This window comes from Cibotium barometz, chromosome 9 (assembly GCF_041138505.1).
Source record: "Cibotium barometz isolate CiBa-2024 chromosome 9, ASM4113850v1, whole genome shotgun sequence".
Classification (NCBI taxonomy): domain Eukaryota; kingdom Viridiplantae; phylum Streptophyta; class Polypodiopsida; order Cyatheales; family Cibotiaceae; genus Cibotium; species Cibotium barometz.
This window is the reverse complement of record NC_141054.1, coordinates 48,622,946-48,643,045: the sequence shown is the minus strand read 5'-3', so window position 1 is coordinate 48,643,045 and position 20,100 is coordinate 48,622,946. Positions and strand designations below refer to the sequence as shown.

At 46.3% G+C, this 20,100-nt stretch overlaps 1 protein-coding gene across 6 annotated transcripts in view; it reads left to right on the top strand.

Moving 5' to 3' along the window:
• Positions 1-20,100, top strand: part of LOC147635653 (mediator of RNA polymerase II transcription subunit) — a 197,445-nt gene that overhangs the window by 98,595 nt on the left and 78,750 nt on the right. For all 6 annotated transcript variants that reach the window (XR_015266693.1, XR_015266692.1, XM_086803035.1 and 3 more), the window contains 4 exons: positions 9,729-9,987; positions 10,832-11,079; positions 15,440-15,668; positions 16,636-16,919. Coding sequence is in view for 4 of the 6 variants with exons in the window: in XM_086803035.1 (XP_086659161.1) it covers positions 9,729-9,987; positions 10,832-11,079; positions 15,440-15,668; positions 16,636-16,919 (1,020 nt within the window). In the remaining 2 variants the exon portion in view is untranslated. The remainder of the gene's footprint in view (positions 1-9,728; positions 9,988-10,831; positions 11,080-15,439; positions 15,669-16,635; positions 16,920-20,100) is intronic.

The window sequence follows — 20,100 nt, the reverse complement described above, 5'->3', positions numbered from 1 at the left end:
TGGTTGGTGGCAGCATTGATATTTTGATGATGCAGGAGCACCACTTGGGTGAGAGCAGGATCCGGAGATATGGTTCGGTGATGCCTGGTAGATGGGATACCTTTTGGTCTGCAGGGTTTGGTCCTTTGGGTGGACAGGGAGGAGTTTGCATGGTCATTGCAGATGTATGGCGGCAGGCCATTGTGGATTGAGGGATCATTGTGCCTGGTAGAGCACAATATGTCATTCTGAGGGTGCATGATGAGCTATTGGGCGTGCTCAACGTCTATGCGCCTAATCATGCTAGTGCCAGAGCAGAGTTCTGGACCCAGGTTACGGATGCATTGCCAGAGGCCGCACATTGGTTTGTCGGGGGAGACTTCAATATGCTTGAGGACCCGGCCGATAGGGTGGGAGGCAGTCATGTTACAGTGCACGGCACGGAGCTTGCAGCTTGGGATCTGTTTTGCATGACACTGAGGATCACTGATGCATGGCAGCGTGGGGCTTTCTCCCGTTCACAAGACAGTCTTAGTTTCTCTCGGTCGGATCGTCGACAGGGAGGGACTAATTTATCACGGATTGATCGCTTTTATGTGGGCGACTGGTTAGGGGAGCGAGGGGGCTCTGTCGGCATTCTCGCTGGCACCTCATTTTCAGATCATGCGCCAGTTATCCTGACATGGGAGGATAGGACACGGGAGCCCAGCTTGCAGTCGAGGATCCCAGAGAGGGTACTTACAGATCCCAGTCTCGCTGAGGACATTGAGAGGATCTGGCATGATAGTCAGTGCTCTGACCAGGATGCAGCAGGCCAGTGTGCCCAGGGACTCATCGAGCTTAGCTCTTTTTTGCACGCTGCAGCCTTGACACGGCTGGGAGAGATTCGCGAGAGGGAGCATCGGCTGAGACGTAGCCTTGCCTCGTTACAGCGCCTCCAGGAGCAGCAGCCGGCATGTGAGTGGTTGGCGTCCCAGCTGAGCCAGGCACGCCAGGAGGTTAGAGAGGCAGAGGAGCAGAGACATGAGTTTTACTATCGTCGTCAGGCCTCTCAGTGGACGCAGCTTGGTGATAGAGTGACTGGTGAGTTTTTTGAGATCACTGGACCCCGCCATCCTCGGGCAGGAGTCCGTCAGCTTGGTAGACCGGATGGTTCGGTGGCTATTGAGCCCGGGGAGATCAGAGCCATAGCCACTGCATTTTATAGAGACCTGCTTTCAACGGAGCCAGCCCCACTGAGGACAGAGATGCTTGCAGACAGACTGTGTGGGCCCATGTGCAGAGGAGGGTCACAGATCGTATGCGTTCGGTTCTTGGTGCGCCTCTTTCAGAGATTGAGCTTGCCGAGGCCTTGAGGGTCCTGCCGCGACATAGTTGCCCAGGGGAGGACGGACTGATGCCGGCCTTTTTTATGCGCTATTGGGACCTTTTGGGGCCAGGCCTCCGCAGGGGCTTTCAACATGTTTTGGACACTGGGGTGATGCCGCAGAGCTTTTCAGAGGGCTTGATCTATCTTATCCCCAAGGGGGAGGGAGTATCAGATGATATTCGGCATTGGAGGCCTATTACGATCCTCAATACTGTCTACAAGGTCTTAGCAAAGGCCTTGAGTTTGAGGATCCAGCCCTTCCTGGGGGAGTTGATTCATGCTACTCAGACAGGATTTGTCAAGGAGCGTAGTATCCTTGACAACATCTTTACTTTCTGAGAGGCGACGGCCAGGGCTAGATTTCTTGGCGAGGACTTGGTCGTGATGCTTCTCGATTTTGAGAAGGCATACGATAGAGTTGATTGGGGTTTCTTAGAGGGCACTATGCTTCGCCTGGGCTTTGAGCCAGGATGGATCAGAGGGGTGGCGGCTCTATATTCCACAGCTCGCAGCCAGGTGTTGATTGCAGGAGGACGGGGACCGAGTTTTGAGCTGACCAGATCAGTCCGTCAGGGGTGTCCCCTCGCTCCCTTTCTTTTTCTCTTCTTTGCGGAGGCTATGAGCATGTATTTGACGGCAGAGGAGGTTGGTTTGAGAGGACTTCAGCTGCCAGTCCGGGGGGAGGACTTGCTTGATGCTGAGTTTGCAGACGACACGGGCTTATTTTTGCATGGCCATGAGGCCAATCTTCTTCGGGCAGAGCAGTCGCTCCAGGTTTTTAGTGCAGCTTCGGGAGCATTGATCAATTGGCGCAAGACAGTGGCCTTTTGGATCAGTAGTGCTCCCACTCCGGCATGGAGCCCGGACCGCGGTTTTAGATGGATTCCTCCAGGCACAGCAGTGTGGTATTTGGGATGCCAGATTGGCCTAGATTTGTCACCTGAGCAGCAGATTGCCCCGCTTCTTATGAGCATTCGGAAGAAGCTTTTGTATTGGAGTACAGCTCGACTATCATTGGCTGGGAGGGTGGTGGTGGCAAATCAGGTGCTGTTAGCGACCATGTGGTACATTACGTCTTGCTGGATCTTCTCGAGCTCTTGCATCAGCCAGGTACAGAGGCTGATCAGGAACTTTCTGTGGTCTGGGCGGGATAGTCAGCCAGCTCGGGCAAAGGTTGCATGGGCAGTTATTACACTTCCGCTGGCTTAGGGAGGTTTGGGCATTATAGATCCAGTTGATCAGAGCAGAGCCTTATTGGGGAAGCTTATTGTTCGGGGGTTGCTTCCAGGCGGTGAGCCTTGGAAAGAGCTCCTCTTGCAGCGGCTGCAGGCTCGGGCGCCCCCAGCAGGGGGCACTTGGGCACCAGAGATTCGCTGGATCTTCATAGAGATGAGGAGGACAGGCCTCAGTAGAGGATGGGAGGACAGATTTGCTTTGAGTATCCTGAGAGCTTGGGAGCTGCTGAGACCGGGGCTCTCTCAGCGACCTCCTTCATGTGTTGAGGAGCGGGCCAGACAGCCGCTCATCTGGAGCCCAGCGGTTCGCACAGAGCAGGGTCATATGCTGGGTTCTCAGCCTCGTTTAGCCTGGGGGCCTTTAGCGGCAGGCCCAGCTCGTAGTTTTGGAGACTGGCAGGCCTTCTGTAGTCTCCCAGAGGAGATCCAGGTGGAGAGGCTGAGTCACTTCAGAGGGGGGTTGATTATGAGAGATGATATTCAGGAGGCACTCACAGAGGAGTGGTTCACGCCTCTCGAGCCAGTGACCCCACGGTGGATGGGAGCCTTTACATAGTTGGAGATCCTGATTGCTGTCAGAGCTTGCACTGAGGATGGCAGTTGCCTCTACTTTGAGATTCAGGATGAGGGCAGACTCCAGCGAGTGGAGGAGGAGTCTTTGGTTGCAGAGTGCACCTTTCAGAGGATTCGGGTGGTGGCCGCCGCTTCTCGGAAGTGGCATATAGACCCCGATCCTGCTGATGTGCTCCCGGATTGGCGCATATGGGCATATGCAGCGCGCCCATTGGCCCGGCTACAGTGGGACCCCGGGGAGTATGAGTGGCACGATCCTTATGCATCCCTTGAGGCCACAGAGATTACCTTTTCCAGTATACTGTTCGGCTGGGGCGGCATATTTTGACGGCGAGGAGGACGGTCTCTCCAGCGGCAGCGGGGCATTGGCGGCTACAGGGACTCTCACAGGAGTTCCTGGAGGATTTTTGGGCTCGGCTCTGGGCTAGTCGACAGGCCCGCAGGATCTCGACTTTTCAGTGGCTGGTCGCCCACAGGGGCTCAGCAGTTGGCACTTGGCTTGTTTACAGCGGTCTTCCGGCGGCCTGCGTCCGATGCGGCCACCCTATGGAGACACAGAGACACTGCCTTTGGGATTGCCCTCAGGCGCAGCAGATTTGGCTGCGGATGCTGCGTATTCTGGCTCCCCTCTCTCCAGAGGGTATGTTTACGTGGGGTGCCGCTGCTTGGTCGACTTCGTCAGGGCCTGCTATGGGCTATGAGATGGAGCAGGGCAGTCAGGCCATCAGATTTATTAGGGGCCAGCCTCGCCTGGTTCCGGCACCGATTTCTCGTCCGCCAGCTGGACACAGGAGCGGGATTTACGATGGGAGCTTCTCAGTAGCCTCACCATCTGGTTCACCTGGAGGGCCCGGTGCTTTACGGCCTTTGAGGGGAGATTGGAGCCACCAGCAGAGACTGTACGTGGGATTTGGCAGGAGTTGATCCACACCCTGCGAGGACAGTACGACCGCATCCGGGGAGACTCGGCGGATGAGGCGATCTTGCGGCGCCAGGCCTTTCACACCACTTGGCGTTGTGGCCCCTTCTACACCTTACACACGGGATCCCCCCGTTGGCACTACAAGCCACCTGTTTGGCTCTCCCCCCCCCCCCCCCCCCTATTGTATGATTTAGCCTCTCGGTCCTTTATACTGATGCTTGTATTTTGCAGCACCTAGGGAGAGTCTCCCGGGCTGCCATGCTGTATTCACTGCTCTGTTTCTTTTACTAGTAGGAGAGATCTTTTGTAGCCCTACGGGCATTTTTTCTATAACTAATGAAAGGATCTTTTCTCGGGGAAAAAAAAAAAGAATAAAAAAATATCACGGTCAATAATGATAGACGAAGGCATGCCATGATACTTGAAGATGTTCGCCATGAACAACTTCACCATGTGATCAACTTTGATCTTCTTATGCATGGGAATGAAATGAGCTTGCTTACTGAACCTGCATATGATAGTCCAAATGCCATCATTCTCCGTTTGTGTCCTCGGAAGATCAAATATAAAATCCATGGCAATGCTCTCCCATGGTCTATCTGGAATAGGTAAAGGCTGAAGTAACCCTAGTGTCTTCTGACGGTCAAACTTCGCCTTCTGACATATGATGCATTGCTTAACAAAAGCATCAACATCTCTTCTCAAGGTCGGCCAATAAAAGAAAGCCTCAACTCCCTTTACCACTGTGGCCTCAATGCCCCTATGACCTGCAGACGGTGGAGCATGACTTTCAATCATAACCTTGAGTCGTAGCTGCCTGGTAACACAGTCTACCATGCATCAACAAGAAACCATCCCTAAGAGTATAATGATCATGCCGCTGACCCTTAGACATCTGATCATAGACCCTACCAAAATCCTCATCCTGGGCATATTGCTCTTTCATCTCATCAAGCTCATGATGATAAGCAAGTGAAACTGCTGAGACCTGTGGCTTGCGTGACAAAGCATCTGCCACAACATTCTTTTTGCCTTCCACATGTACAATCTGAAAGTGGAACATAGACAAAAAGTTGGCCCATCTCATATGCTTCTCAGAAATTTTAGTTTGCGTGAGGAAATAACACAAGGTCTGATGATCTGTCTGCATAGTGAAATCAGCCCCAAGCAAATAGTGTTTCCATGTAGAAAGAGCATGAATTACAGCCAATATCTCTTTCTCATACACCTGTAAATGCTTCTCGGCATTCTGTAATATACGACTCTCATAGGCTATCACATGTCCTTCCTACATGAGAACTGTCCCAATGCTGTTCCCACATGCATCACACTGGACAACAAAAGCCTTTCGGAGATTCGGTAGTACCAATACGGGTTCCGAAGTAAGCTTTTTTTTAAGGCTTTTTAAAGGCTGCAATTTTCAGATCAGTCCATCAAAACGGAGTTCCCTTCTTTGTTAAAGCATGAAGGGGTGAAACAATCGCGGCAAAATATCGTATGTACCGCTTGTAATAGGAACACAATCCCAAAAAGCTGCGTACATCATGCACGGTCTTCAAATCTGGCCAATTGAGAATTGCTTCCACTTTTGAAGGATCCATACGGACTCCATCTTTAGACACGATATGCCCCAAGAAGTGTATTTCTTCCAAAAAGAACTCTCTTCTTGCCATTTATGACCAACCTATGCTTCCGGAGTTCTTCAAACACTGTGGCCAAGTGCTCCCTATGCTCCTTCTGTGAGCATGAATGCACAATCATGTCATCAAAGAATGTGCCCACAAACGCTCTGTGAGGCCGGAAAATCCTATCCATCATCCTATTAAAGGTGGCGGGAGCATTTGTCAAGCCAAAGGGCATGACTAAGAACTCATATAGCCCAAAGGTGGTCCGAAATGCTATCTTATGCACATCCTCGGGTCTAATGCGTATCATGATACCCGTTTTTCAAGTCTATCCGACTAAAGACTGTGGATCCCTGTAAGCAGTCCAATATTTCATTGATCCTCGGAATAGGGAATTGATTCTTGATGGTGTTCTTGTTTAGCGCCCTGTAATCTATACACATGCGCCAAGAACCATCTTTCTTTTGCACTAAGAGCACAGGTGAGCAAAAGGGTGATGAGCTAGGTTGAATCAACCCCTTTTTCAACAACTCCTGTACTTGGCTCATAATTTCCTCTTGTTGGGCTGCACTAACACGGTACGGCGGTCTATGACAAAGTGGCTCGTCAACAGTACAAGAATCATGTACAGAATTAGTACCTTTTAGGATATTGTGACCCCTTTGTGAGCCCCAGGCCAGGACATGATAGGCACGAGCTATGTAGGTCAGTCTCCCATCCATAGGGGTTAGTGTCAGGTCAGTACTCTTAACCCATTGTGGAGAATTCAGCAAGTGTTCATCATATAGGTGCATGTAGATGTCAACCATAACAAGAATATGCGTCATAGAAGCATTCAGTTGCATGCATGTAGTGGGGCCAGCCCCTAACCATGGGCTAGCCTTGCAAGGGGTAGCCAACACCCCTAGCCAGCCTATAAGACTAGGCGGTAGCCTTTTAGGGACTAACAATGTAGTTGGCCAGAGCTAGATTGCTATCAGCCAGTTTATGCAGCAGCCGACCAGCCTAAACAGCCCAACCAGCATTAAATGACATTTAATCATTAGTCGTGGGCTCTAATCTCAGGCCGATATGCTGTATTGGCAGCCGATGAGTCCCCTGTCGCCATATAAAAAGGCAATTCATGTTTAGTCCCATAATTCATCAGATAAAATCAGAGATTATCAAGCAAAGTGAGTCAAGAATGTGTGCATAGGCTCCAACCTTTGCCACTCTTGTGCTTTCTGCCCAAGGCAAAGAAGCTTAGTCTCTTCAGGTTTATTCAACACACCAACCCTCAGTCTCGGGCCGCTGTATCCTCTCGAAGATAGCTTCACAGTCGCCTATAGCTTATGCAGAGTTCTGCCTAGCATTTGGTCGTGTCACGTGCACGTCCATGCCATGGCTTAATCTTCAGCATGAACAACATAATCCCTGACTAATCCAATAGTTAGGCATGTAGGTGTTATCATTAGCATCATCTTCATCAGTAGCATCAGAAGCATCATCAGTAGCATCAGCCATAGCAATACATCATCATCATCATCATAAGCAGTATTATCATTAGGATCCATACCATTGGAGGGCATGAGAACCCATTCGGCAGCTACCAAACCTCAGTCGGCAGCCTGTAGGGGCCCTAGGCAACAGGTGGCCATGTGCCAAAGAGAAGGCCAAATGATTGGGCAATTAACGAAGGCAACACAGCATGAATTCAGAATTTTAAGGTTTATTTTGTCCATGAAGCTGGTTGACCGGCACCTCCAGATCATATATAAGCATGAGGTCATCATTCATTGAAATATTCAGCAGTTTATTCATTCATTCAGTAGAAGTAAATAGTAGCATGTAGAAAGGGGCCAGAAGGTCACCCCTATGGGGTTGACCAAGGGCCCAACCATGTAGAAACAGTCATGTCACCTTTTTGTACCATATAAAAATACAAGAAAACCTTGACACCAATCTCTCTCTTCTTCTCTCTCCTTTGTCTTAATCATGTTTAAATAAGTATCTTGTTCTTGATCAAGCTTAGGGATGTGGATCAGTATAGCAAAGGCTACCGCGCATGCAACAGGTCGCTTTGTCCTTATGTTTGGCAGTTAGTCAGTTAGTTTGTGCGCTCAGCCTTGTGGACACAGTTCAGCTTGTATATAGTTCTCTAGAAGAAGAAATAAAGCAAATACTCCTGCTTGCAGGGGGGCCCTTCAGCGGGTGATTCGGAACCCCATCTGGTGTCATCTCTACTACATCTCTTTCAGATTCATGTATGCTATTTTAAAGGATTGCTAAAGACTCACTAAACTCAGGTTTAAAGAAGGCTTTGTTGTTTCACACGGTCCTAGCTCGGCGCATGCTACATTGGTATCAGAACTTGGGACGTGATTGAACCAGGCAACCTAGGGTGAGAGCATCATGTGGATGGTAAAGCTGAGATCGGGAAAAACCACTCATCCATCCACCATGGCATCAAGCTCTGAAGACAATACTAAAGAAGAAGAACCATTCGAAGAAATACTTCTGCAAAAAGAAGACAAAGACAACCATAAGTTAAAGGAGCAGATGAGGCAACTCTAGATTCAACTCGAAAGAGTCCAAATGGAAAAAAACTAGCAAAATTACGGGCAACCTTGGCCTAGCAGGAGACACCTAAAGAAAAAAGTTTCTCAATGGAACAATAGTGTCGATGGATGACTGAAAAAGAAGAGCGAGACCGTGAAGCAAGACTGGCCGAGCAACCGGTAGAGAGCCAAATGCAAGGTCAATGAGGAGCGATTGCGGACAGAGCTCGAATCGACGAGCGACAGGCCTGAGAAGACTTGAGGGACCAGTTCCAATAGGCACTTCGGACTCTGGTAACTTCTTTCCACCCTTCTCAATCCTCCACAACCCTAGCCATAGCCTTTACTACAGTTATCCGTGCCTCACCGAACTTCACCAAGTATGACGGAAAGTGCGACCATTCGGTTGTGACTCAATTTATTCACCAGTTTGTTGCACACTTTCCACTTTCCAAGATCACAGATACCCAAGATAAAGTCCATCCGGCGGCTCCACAGCTCGCAGGTGATGCAGTCACTTGGTGGCAACATTGGTCCCGTTTGCACACAGATTCTTACACTGGCTTACCGGACTATGATTGGGACACCTTTGTGTCTGATTTGAAGACTAGGTTTCTACCTCTGCAGTACATTACAAATCTTGAAGATGAGTTCTACAAACTCACCTAGAACGGTTCCCCTGTGCTCACTTACTCCAACAAAGTGATCACATTAGCTTAACAGTTGGGGAAGTCCAAGGAGGAGAAGGATTAGATTCAAACATTCGGTTCCCCGTTCGAAAGTTTTGCAAACACAAACAAAAAGCATTGGCAGTGTGATTCTCTAATGACTAAGAGCCTAAGAAATTGTTTCCACTCTTTTAAAGGTGATAATATTGAAACAAGAGTAAATTATGTGTCTGTGTGGATTATTGAGTTCTTAATAAGTAGACTATCAACAATTAATACTCTTTTTCTAGAATTGGGTTGCTTCTTCTCAGTATTTCTCCAAGACTGATCCCAGGTCTTGCCCTCAAGGTAATATAAAGTCATCCTTTTCATAGGCAAAAATGATCATATGGATCCCAAAACACAAAATGCTGAATGGCCTTTGATTGTGCAAAGCATTTGGGGCAAGGGGCCCAAGTGGAAGGACTTGGCTGTTTTTATTGAGACCACCTCGAGGAGTGGTCTGAAAAGGCCTTTTATTATCAATCCAACCCACTAATGTGGATCCTATGGCAAATCAAGACCACCTCAAAGAGTGGTCTTAACAGCCCTTTTATTATCAATCTAATCCCACTTATGTGGATCCTGCAGCAAATCAAGGGTTGGATCTAGGTGAGTGGGATTCCATTGCTTTTCAAAAATCATGTAATATGGGTTTGGCGTATGAAAATTAAATGCAATGTCCATCTTGCATTACATTCTGAGTTTAGCCTCTGGTGTTATTTATTAATTACCTTAAGTTGAGCATTTAAAGAATTGATCATTTTGTTGTGTAATTTAGGATGTTGCTGCAGCTGTTCCAAGGGGTACTGTTGACTGGGAAAGGGCGCTACGCTGCCTTAGACATGGTTTACGTGTTATCCCCTCTTCAGACTGGTGGAGAAGAGTCTTAACATCTGCTCCCCGATTCCCACCGCAGTCAAGTACGTCACGGCAAGGGTATTTCATCTCAAGCATGCCAAACTTTGTATTTACGGCAGAGATGACGTGTGAGGCGGTGGTTGATCGGATTATAGAGCTCATGCAACCCACAACAACAGGCATGGGCTGTTAATGATCACATCTGTGTAATGTTGGATTAATGTTATTTTTTGATCTTTAGACTTTGAAAATATAAAAGAACTGTAAGGTTTTTGATGTTTAAAAGAAAAGGCTAACTTTTAGGAAAGTGGTGTGATGTGTGAACTATTGGATGCGTTCCATACCACACTCCTTAACCACCAAGGGGTTTTTCAGATCACTATCTGTCTCTAGGACTAGACTAGATTAATACCCCCTCACAGTTGGCTCAGTCAAGTATGTGCTGATTTATACTATGTTAGACACACATGGTACAGCCGGGGGCACCGTAGTAGTAGACCATCATTGTAGCCATGCAACTTACCTTGGGAATCCCGTCGGGGTTGAAGTGTCCAGTCTTGTTCACATGAGTCGCCACAGTCTTGATCTTGTCTTCAATGGGTGATGATGTCGTGGGAAAGAAAATCCCCCAGTGGGTGAACCCAGATTGCATCTTGGGATGTCCTCTGGTCAGTGTCCCCAAATATGCATGAAGGCTCTCTGTCTGTTGTGGTGTGTGCTAGAATGTGCTTGAATCCTATATGGATGTAAGGGTATGAGTAACCTCTGACCAAATGGTAGATATGATCGAGTGTGGAAGGCCTAGGTACCCTTGATGGCCTTAATACAGCACTGTTGAGCTCTTACCATGTCTGCCTTGGTTGGCTTTGTTGATGTGGCCTTCTGTGGCCTCTTCGACCTCATACTTGGTCCCATGAATCTTGGGAGTGGACCATAAACTTGGTACATGTTGGTGGTGTTTTTCAATTGTTATGAATGGACTAAAATGCTGAGTTTGATTGTATTGGTGATGGGTGAATGCAGGTATCACATCTGCTCAAAATCCAGATGGAGAAGGGGATCGCTGGCAAGAGTGGCTTTCATTTGCAGATCTCTTCTTCTTTCTTGTGCGGCATGGTTATCTGGACATTCTTGAATTTATTGACATGCTGGCCACATATTTTTCCAATGGGGAGCATCAAACAGTTCGGAGCAATCACGTAACATGGTTACTTGCTCAAGTGTTTCGGCTGGAAACTGTAACTTCAGCAATGAGTAACGATCCAAAGAAGGTAGTGTGTGTAATTTACATACTTGTATATTATATGTAGTTATGTGACCATAAATTTTTCACCAAAAAGCATCATAATTTTCTAAACAGCTGCATTTTGAAAACAATTGCAAGAGTAAAGGTGGTTCCTGGTGTATCTCATCATCCTGCTTGGGATTACATAGAATGTCTAATTTAAGGCCATTGTTCTGAAACTTCAGCCTCTTTTGCAGATGTCGATGCATGATAGCCAAACTAGTTTTATGCAAGGAAGGAGCATCTCTGATGATGTCTTGCTATCTCTGGAGGCAGTGGAATGGGCCAAGTAGAGTAATCTTCCTGTTGGCATTCTGTTTCTAAAATGTTAAGAAAGCATATGACTAAGTGGATTGGGAGTGCTTGGAGGGCACACTAACAGTTTGGATTCTTTGAGGAGTGGATTAGAGGCTTTCATCCCTTCACTGCACAGATCCCAGCCGGATGTTTATGTAGGGGCCTAAAGGGGAAATCTTTTTGACGACTAGATCAGTATATGCAAGGGATGCTCCCTTGGACCTTCTGTCTTCACACGGGATGGTTGCCTTTGGAGGCTAGATGGTTTAGAGATGGCTTCGATTAGATTTAGCAACACTGCCGAATAGCACAATGGATCGTTATCCCATAATGGTCTACACATGTAGTAAGTAGACTTTACTTTAGGACACCATGTCTTGACATTGCGGGGGCCAAGGTAAACTTGGAGTACATCTTTTTGACCCGAGTACACACCGTTTATGGTGGCGCCGACTTTGGCCATGGCCCAATTATCCTCTCTGGAAGTTCAAGCTCAGAGCTATCTTGTCCTTCTATGAGCATTGGGACACCGTCATTGGTGTTGATATTGACCCCCTGCCAAGGAGGAATGTAGAAGGCAACCTTTTACCATATGTTGCCGACCTTGTCGAAGCTTGGTGTTACGTCCCGACAGGTCTAGGATTAGGGCTAGGAGCATGTACTAACCCAAGATTAGGGTTAAGGGCTTAGCTGGGACGTGGGGAGCTAGAGTGTTCACATGTGGGCTAAGAGCGTTAACTAGAAGAGGCCTAGATTGGCTAAGAGCTTATAATTAATAGCCTAGGGCTAATAATGGCTAAAAGCTTATAAATAAAGCGAGAAAGCTAATAAATAGAGCAAGGTCTAATAATAGATGGGCTATTGCTAGGATTATCTGACCTAGAACTGAAGCCCTAACGAGTTTTCATCGACTCGATGTTGTACGCATCACATGACCGTGATGGTTTGTTGCTTGCAACTCACCACCCACCTTGCACCTCCATGGCCACGAGATCCTGCACGCTTCCTTGGTAGCCTCGGGCCACGGCATGACTGAGTTCCTTGCAAGTAAACAACACATACAAGAGAGAGGGATAGCTTGAGTTCCTTGCAAAAGGCTTCGCCTGTTTCTTGTCTAGGACACAAGCTTATGCAAAAAGTAAAGCACATACTTGAATTTCATTTTAAAAACTACATAGGATGCCATTTGGTATGACAGTTGAGTTGTGGTATGGGTTTGTGCTAGGGTTGTTAGGGTAGAGCTTGTTGCACTTTGTGACTAGATGTCCTTTGGGATTCTTCTCTTGGATGAGAGCTGGATTGCCAGTAAGCAATTGGATCTTTGTAGCACGATCTACAAGAGGAGTCTTACATTGGCATACGTAAGAGGCAGTAGACTTGAGTAAATGCTATGGATGGATGTCCGGATTTGAAGATTCACTTACAAAGATTTGTCTCCTCATGCATTCATGAGGACGTGAATTGAACAGAAGGGGGAAGTATGTAACGTCCCGACAGGCCTGGGATTAGGGCTAGGTGTTGAGTACCTAGTCTAGGGTTAGGGTTTGCAGGATCACAGAAGGCAACTATGGTGGATGGAAGTGCTCCATGGCTGTGGAGGTGCACAGGCAGGAAGAGAGAGAGAGAGAAATGAAATGAAATTTGTATTAATGTCTTCGAAAGGCCAAAATGACCTATGAGACCATTAAGTTTCTCTCTTTAACTCTCTCTCTAGAGAGATGATTGCACGATTCAATGTATATTGGATTCATCATTTGAAGTACACCAAGTACATGCTTTTATAGGTTGCAAACCTCATCTTTTGACTCACACAAGTCACACTCACATACGGGGGCATGACACATGGCACACTCTTATCTCATCCAGATAAGAGGGTGTTCACACACATACAGGCACACTTACACATACATGGGGTGTTCGCACCTAAATAGGTGTTCACACTTATATGACCACATGTAGATGGATACACACATACTGATAGGTATACAAGGTGGACATACAGGATACAAGAGACATTGAAATACCCAACAGACCCCCATTCGGAGCGAAGGTGATATCTTATGAAGCGTCCTTCAAACTTATGGTGATTTGGGCTCATATTGGCACCACATGATGCAAAAGATCACAGTTGCCATACCTGACGTGATACAACAGATCACAATCAAGCCTGCAAATGGAGCTTGACCACACATAAGATTCCTCAGCCCTTCTAGACTACAACCCGCACGCCCCCCCCCCCCCCCCCCACTCAAAACAGGGTAATGGAGGAAATTACGAAGCCTTTTATAACACAAGGCGATACACACACATTAACACAAAAAACATTTATTACAAATCTTTTTCGGGGGACAACCCGGGTAGAGGAGCCTCGACTCTCACACATAAAAACATAAATATTTTGGAAGTTTAATAACTTGCAAAGCTGGAATGTTGATGAAGACTCCTCTTGCGATGCTGGTGCCAAGCAATGGATGCGTGGCCAGTCATTTTAGGCCCATGGACTAGGGCAAAGAACCCCGGAAGACTCTCAATGTGTTGTGTGAGGCTTTAAATAGTCAAATTTGACTAAAAATCAGAAAAGCCGCAAAATTTATTAACTGCACAGGCTTCAATTTTCTGATTTTACTCAAAAATTGGAAAAGCCCCAATTTGCTTTTGGTGTGGATTTCGTAGGTACTGGTTTTAGCACTCGGACTAGATGCTCTGAAGCTACTCCACAAGCCTTAAATGAATCTTTGCCTCACACTTCTCAAATGCGTGAGCCAACTTGAATCTGCAGGTAGGAAAAGTTGTGTGTAGGGTTTAGCAAGTTGAAGGAGTGATGGAATGAGCAGTAATGGGATCCGCTGTTGATCAGAGAGCTTGAACTCGAGAGGTGAAAACAGAAACACGCCTAGGCGAGAATACTGCCTGTAAGTGGTCAGGAAGGACCAAATGAGAAAGTGGCCGAGAAAGGTGTGGACGAGGTGGGCGGAAATGCACGGAGAGAGTAGAGTGTGCGCACATTGGTAACAGGAGGCTTGGAGGAGAGGGCTGTCGAGTAGGAAGTGTGAGCTGTGGGTAGAGGTCAGCGAGGAGAGGGTGTCGTGGCTAGGAAGGGCCGAGCACAGGATGCATAGGCGCGTGAAGGTTGAGGTTGTAGTGAAGAGTAGTGGCATTGCAGGAGGCTGCAAGCATAGCTAATGGAGCCAGGCCTATGCATTAGAGTGGCCACCATACCACCTATGTAGCAAGGGGGAAAGACCTTTGCAAACACTATTTCTACATGTTTTGTGTTGTTTTAACAATTGGCATGCTCACACTTCATTAACAATTGGGAGGGCACCCCATGGTCTTTAAAAAGGGCATTAGACATTTTATGGGTAAGAGAATTCGTGGGCTTTAATCTTGGGCACCCTCTTGTTGGGTGGTTGGGCACCATTTGAGTGGCCATCATGCCACCCCCTTAGCATGGGGGGGCCTTTGCCAAGCGAAGACACCTTCTTACCTTATGTGTCATGTGCACAGTGTGTATCTACCGTGTGCTACACGCACGCAAGACTCATCTTATATCAATTTTGGATTGCACCCATTTGACATTGAGTTGCTTAGAGGATATTTTTTTATCGGGGAATCATCTCAAGGTGGTATTGTGTGCCTCTCTTATCTCCTTCTTTTTCTTATAGATTTGATAGAGCATGTCTTAGATGAGAGGTCCATAGAAGCATTTCAACTTGCTACTTGTGACTCGGTAGGGACCTTGGCCCCAATACTTGAGGCTCCGTTTGGTATTCTTGACATTGTACATGAGTACCATGTCTCCTACCTTCTTGCATTTATCTTTCAGTTGGTTGTCAAACCACTGCTTGCGCCATAGTTTTTCAACCGCTGTCAATCGGTAAGCAGATCACCCTATGTGCTGATCTCTAACTCACGGAAATTTCCCAAAATCAGATTTGATACACATTGCATGTCTTCTTGATAAACTATAGCTGTAATTGTAGAGACAAAAGCTCTAAATATGGTTTCTGTGCTATCGTAGTCATTAACTTGCATCTTGCTTATTTCAGGTTGAAACAACTCAAAAGATATTGTCTTTTCACAAAGAGGACCATCCAACAGATCAAAACAGCAGTATTTCTCCACAAAGCATGCTACTAGATTTTGTAAGTAGCAGCCAAATTTTGCGTCTTTGGTCAATCAACCGTGTTATGATGGAACAGCTGGCTGGAAAGCATGTTCCAGAACACCTTCAAAAAGGGAAGCAGATTGATGAATGGTGGAAGCAGGTTGGAAAAGGTCAGGAAACCACAATCTTTGAATCAAATGTCAGGTGATATCAAGTGTCTATGTTTTCATTTTCATGTCATGTAAAATAAATAACAATGCGTTTCTATGTGGAGTTTGTGTGGTGACACTTTTATTTGACCCATGGAGATCCTTAGTGCACGTGACACGAAGCCCCAAGTATCCTGGCATCAAGATAGCCCATCTTCTGTGGCATAAGGAAGTGATCTTGGTAGGCTTATCGTGTTCTTTTGCTGTATCCATGTCCCATATAGTTATGGATACTTGCTAGATCCACAACTATATGCTTTTCCTGGCTGTGTAGAGCATGTGGCTGCCTTTTGGTACTGAAATGGCTGTGATGTGTCTATGGAGACGCCACGTGTTGTCGTCCACATCCATGCTTTGTGATACTAACATTTATCTACTCTGTGCATGGATGAAGACAAAGTCAACCATGGGAGCCACTGCCTGCCCTTCACTGTTCTGCCATGTGTACCCTCTATATGTAAGTGTAACTAGTTGAAATGAAGCATGTGTCTGGAGCGGGTGGGCAGTAACTTTACTAGATGATGTGGTGTGGAATAGAGGGTTCCCTGCAGATAAGGCATAAGCATTGTGAAATGATCTCTATGGAGCACCAATATATTACTGTGAGGTCAACCACCCAACAAGGTTGTAGTTGATTGAAAACTGAGCACATGCCAGTAAGGGTGAGGCGTGGATCCATGGACTGGTGGGAACTAGGGCAAGGAAAGGCAGGGAAGGCAGTGGCCGGGATGCAGAAGGGGTGGAGGCCAAATGAGGTGCATTGATGTATTGCCAAGTTTTCAGCTACTTCTCGATGTGATTGTCATTTTGATGTTTGGCTGTTATCTTAGGTTCTCTTTGGTAAATGGGAACTTGAGATAGTAAATCTGGTTTGTATACCAATTTTAACACATTACAGTGCTTGACAAATATGGTGTTTGCCATGCAGGTGAACGAGTCCTTGACTATTCCAACTTGGATGATAAATCCATGGGAATGATATGGGTTTTGTCACTCACAATTAGTCAACCTGTTTGTGAGGCTATGATGAATTGGATGAAATCTAATGGCATTGGAGAGATAATACTTCCAGGAAGTTTGAGCCAATCAAGTGATCGGTTGTTGGTTGTTCAAGAGACACAACCTTTGCCGATGACCTTGTTATCGGGCCTGTCTTTGCACTTGTGCACTCGACTTATAAGCCAAATTGAAGACCAAATATTTGGCAGTCAGGTATGAGTTCATCTTTCTGCTTGGATTCTAAATTATTGTATTGAAAGTAAAGGTTTATAGTGTGCACTCTATGGTGTGAGACCCTTGAACATGGACAGTTGTGAGAAGAGCAAGTTGTAGCAAACCTGAATGCCCAAAACAAGGCTAATAAAATGAATCGAGAGAGTAAAAAGTACACAAATGGAGAAACTAGGATTGTATTGCCATAATCACCAAAAGAGACGACAAAAGAGGAGACAAGCCCGTTTTATACAAGCGGAGGGCCTTTAAGTACCTTTACAACCATGTGCATATGGGATAAATTCACCCACACTTTACCGATGGGATTTCAACCTTGAAATGGGTGGTATGATGAAGAATGCAAAGCCACAAGGCTCCTCCTCCTACACGAGAGAGAACATGGATTGATCTCTGCACATGAGACACAACTTAAGCTGGCAGGTTGGCGGTGGTGGTGGTCGAATATGAAAGGGGTAACTGGGTTTGGAATGCATGGCAGAAGGTCGGGTTTGAAAAGTTTGAGTGCAAGCGAGTGTGAAGGAGCCCATCATGTGGATAGCAACTTTAGGAAGAAGGTTTATTATTGAAGAGGCGCTGAGGATGTGGGCGACCGTTCTGGAGGCGTGGAGAGCATAAAGAGTGGCGGGTGTGACGGAAGGGTGAAGTGCGTGGAGCAGAGCCGAACCACGAGTGTGAAGATTCACCAAGCCACAAATCTGAGGGTGTGAAGATTCCCCAAGACGGATCCAGAGGAGCGCGTGTAAATGGTGATGTGGCAAGCAGAGGCAACCGCCCAAGCTGCAAACTGCAGTGCCAGCGTCTGCCCAAAATTTGACAGTAGGCATCCACTGCAGCATATGCACCAGCTGCCAACTGCAACCTCATACAGGCAGGGCTTGCACGGGAGACATACAAGCAATGGCATGATGGCCTCTCGGCCATACTCAGTAAGCCCATGCTCGAGAGAGGTGTATCCTCTACTGGAGGATGATGTGCCCCACATGCTTCATATTCTCATGTACTCCATGATGAGAGTCTCTGGTACTAGTGCTTATACCCCATGTACTTTCCCATGATGATCATTGTATCAGCCTCTACTTTCAGACAGCTATGTTATTTGTACTTGTTTTCCTTGGTGAGACATACCATGGATAGCATTGTATCACCTTGGTCTCATAGACCCATTGGGTCTTTAGGAGACATTTAATATAACTTTCTTTCTTTTTGCCCCTCCTTTTTCTGCATAGCTGATAGTGGCTCATGAATGTGCTGCAGGAAATGTGCCTTTGTAAGTCGTTGCAAGCCCAGCAGGGCATGCAATGACAAACTCAACCATGTGTTCAAGAGATAAAGATATGGAGAGAGAGGGGAGAGATAGAAGGGAATAGGGATCTTGCACAGAACACCACATTAAGCAGGGAACATGCCCCGCCTCCTTTCATGAATTTATTCAAGAACAATCCACGGGCACGTTGGCCAGGATCAATACAATCAATGAATACAAAACAAACAGATATGCCGATGTAGGATATCCAAGTCAATGTCGATGTCTAGGCACAAGATCTCTGATGCCGATCACACCACGGGGACGACCCACAAGTATCTCTCACCGGGCTAGTACCAGATTCAATATCCAAATCCAAATCCAAATCCAAATCCAGGCCAGAAGGTTCGCTTCTAGGACTCGTAGGCGATGGAGCTGGAGAGGAGAGGTGGTGGAGGCTGTGTTTAGGTTCAAACATAGAAAAAACAAGAGGGGGGGAAGGAGGCTTGATGAGAAGAATGGAAGGAGGAAGATGAAACTCTCCTAGTCCCACCGGGTGCTCTAGAAATTGCTACATCCGTAGCAAACTTGAATGCACACGACAAGACTAATAAAATGAATCAAGAGAGTAAAAAGTACATGAATGGAGGAACTATGATTGTATTGCCATAACATAGTCACCAAAAACGTTTCGGGGTTTTTGGGGTTTCGGGTCAAAACGTTTCGACCTTCGGCTAAGAAACGCCAAGGTTTCGGATTTTTTTCTATATAATTTTGCATTGCTAAAGTTCCAAAAAATAGGAACTTTTAACTTTGAGAAACATTTTTTTTTTTGAGAAACCAAAAAAATCAGGAGTTTCTGAAACGTTTCTAGCGTTTCGGGGTTTGTCACTCTAGAAATGCGTTTTCATGTGCCATAATCACCAAAAGAGATTATAGAAGAGGATAGACAACCCCTTTTTTTACAAGTTGATGGCCTTTAAGTACCTTTACACCCATGTGCATATAGGATAAATACACACACACACACACATCTTCCTTTCAACTCATTTACTGCCAAGACCAGAACACTTGTGATAGCAGGCAATAGACCTTTCTACACAAATCATCACTGGAAAAAATTGGTGACTCAAAGACTGAGGTTATTTGCATGTGTAGAGGACAATAGAGTAAAATTTGTAAGGTTAATTGGGCTAACCACGGGTTAGGTTAACCAAGGACTCCGGGATAGGCATCTAAACGGGGAGGATAGAAGCGTTTCTAGAGGCATGGGCTATTTTTGGCTCCTAGCTTATAGGAGGCCTATGTAAGTAACTTTTGGGTTTAGTTTGAGTGAGAGCTCCTCAAGCGTGGATTGGAGGCTCCTTTGAGACTACTCCATGCGTACATTGGAAGGGTGAGTCCTGGTGGTATGGGATGCTATGGTTTTTCACGTGGAGCCATGTCTCTAATGCTTCTAACACACTTGGGGGCATAGTCACAAAAAAACCCGTTTCATTGTTTCGAAACCTACGGAACTTTTCAAAGCGAAATGTTTCTAAAAAACCTCGAAATGTCTTGGTCAAGGAAGTTTCAGAATTAAATTTTTTGGTTTTTTTTGTCTTTTTGTTTTTTGTTTTTTCTTCTCAAGCAAATCCTTTTGTTGTAGCAACTTGAGTGCCCATGGGCCCTCTCCTTCTCTTCCCCTTCCCCTTCCTGTCCTTCCTTTCCCTCTTCTTCTCCTTCCTCCCTACTTCCACTTCCTCTCCTTCTTTTTCTTAGTCTTCTCTTCCTCCTCTTCTTTTTTTCTTTTCACCTCTTCTTCTTCCATTTTCTTGATCCCAATTCTTATCTTCCTTGTCTTCTTAATCCCATAATTACAATCCCACATTCTACAATTCCTAGCCGGAACAAAAATAACAATACTTGGAATGTGTG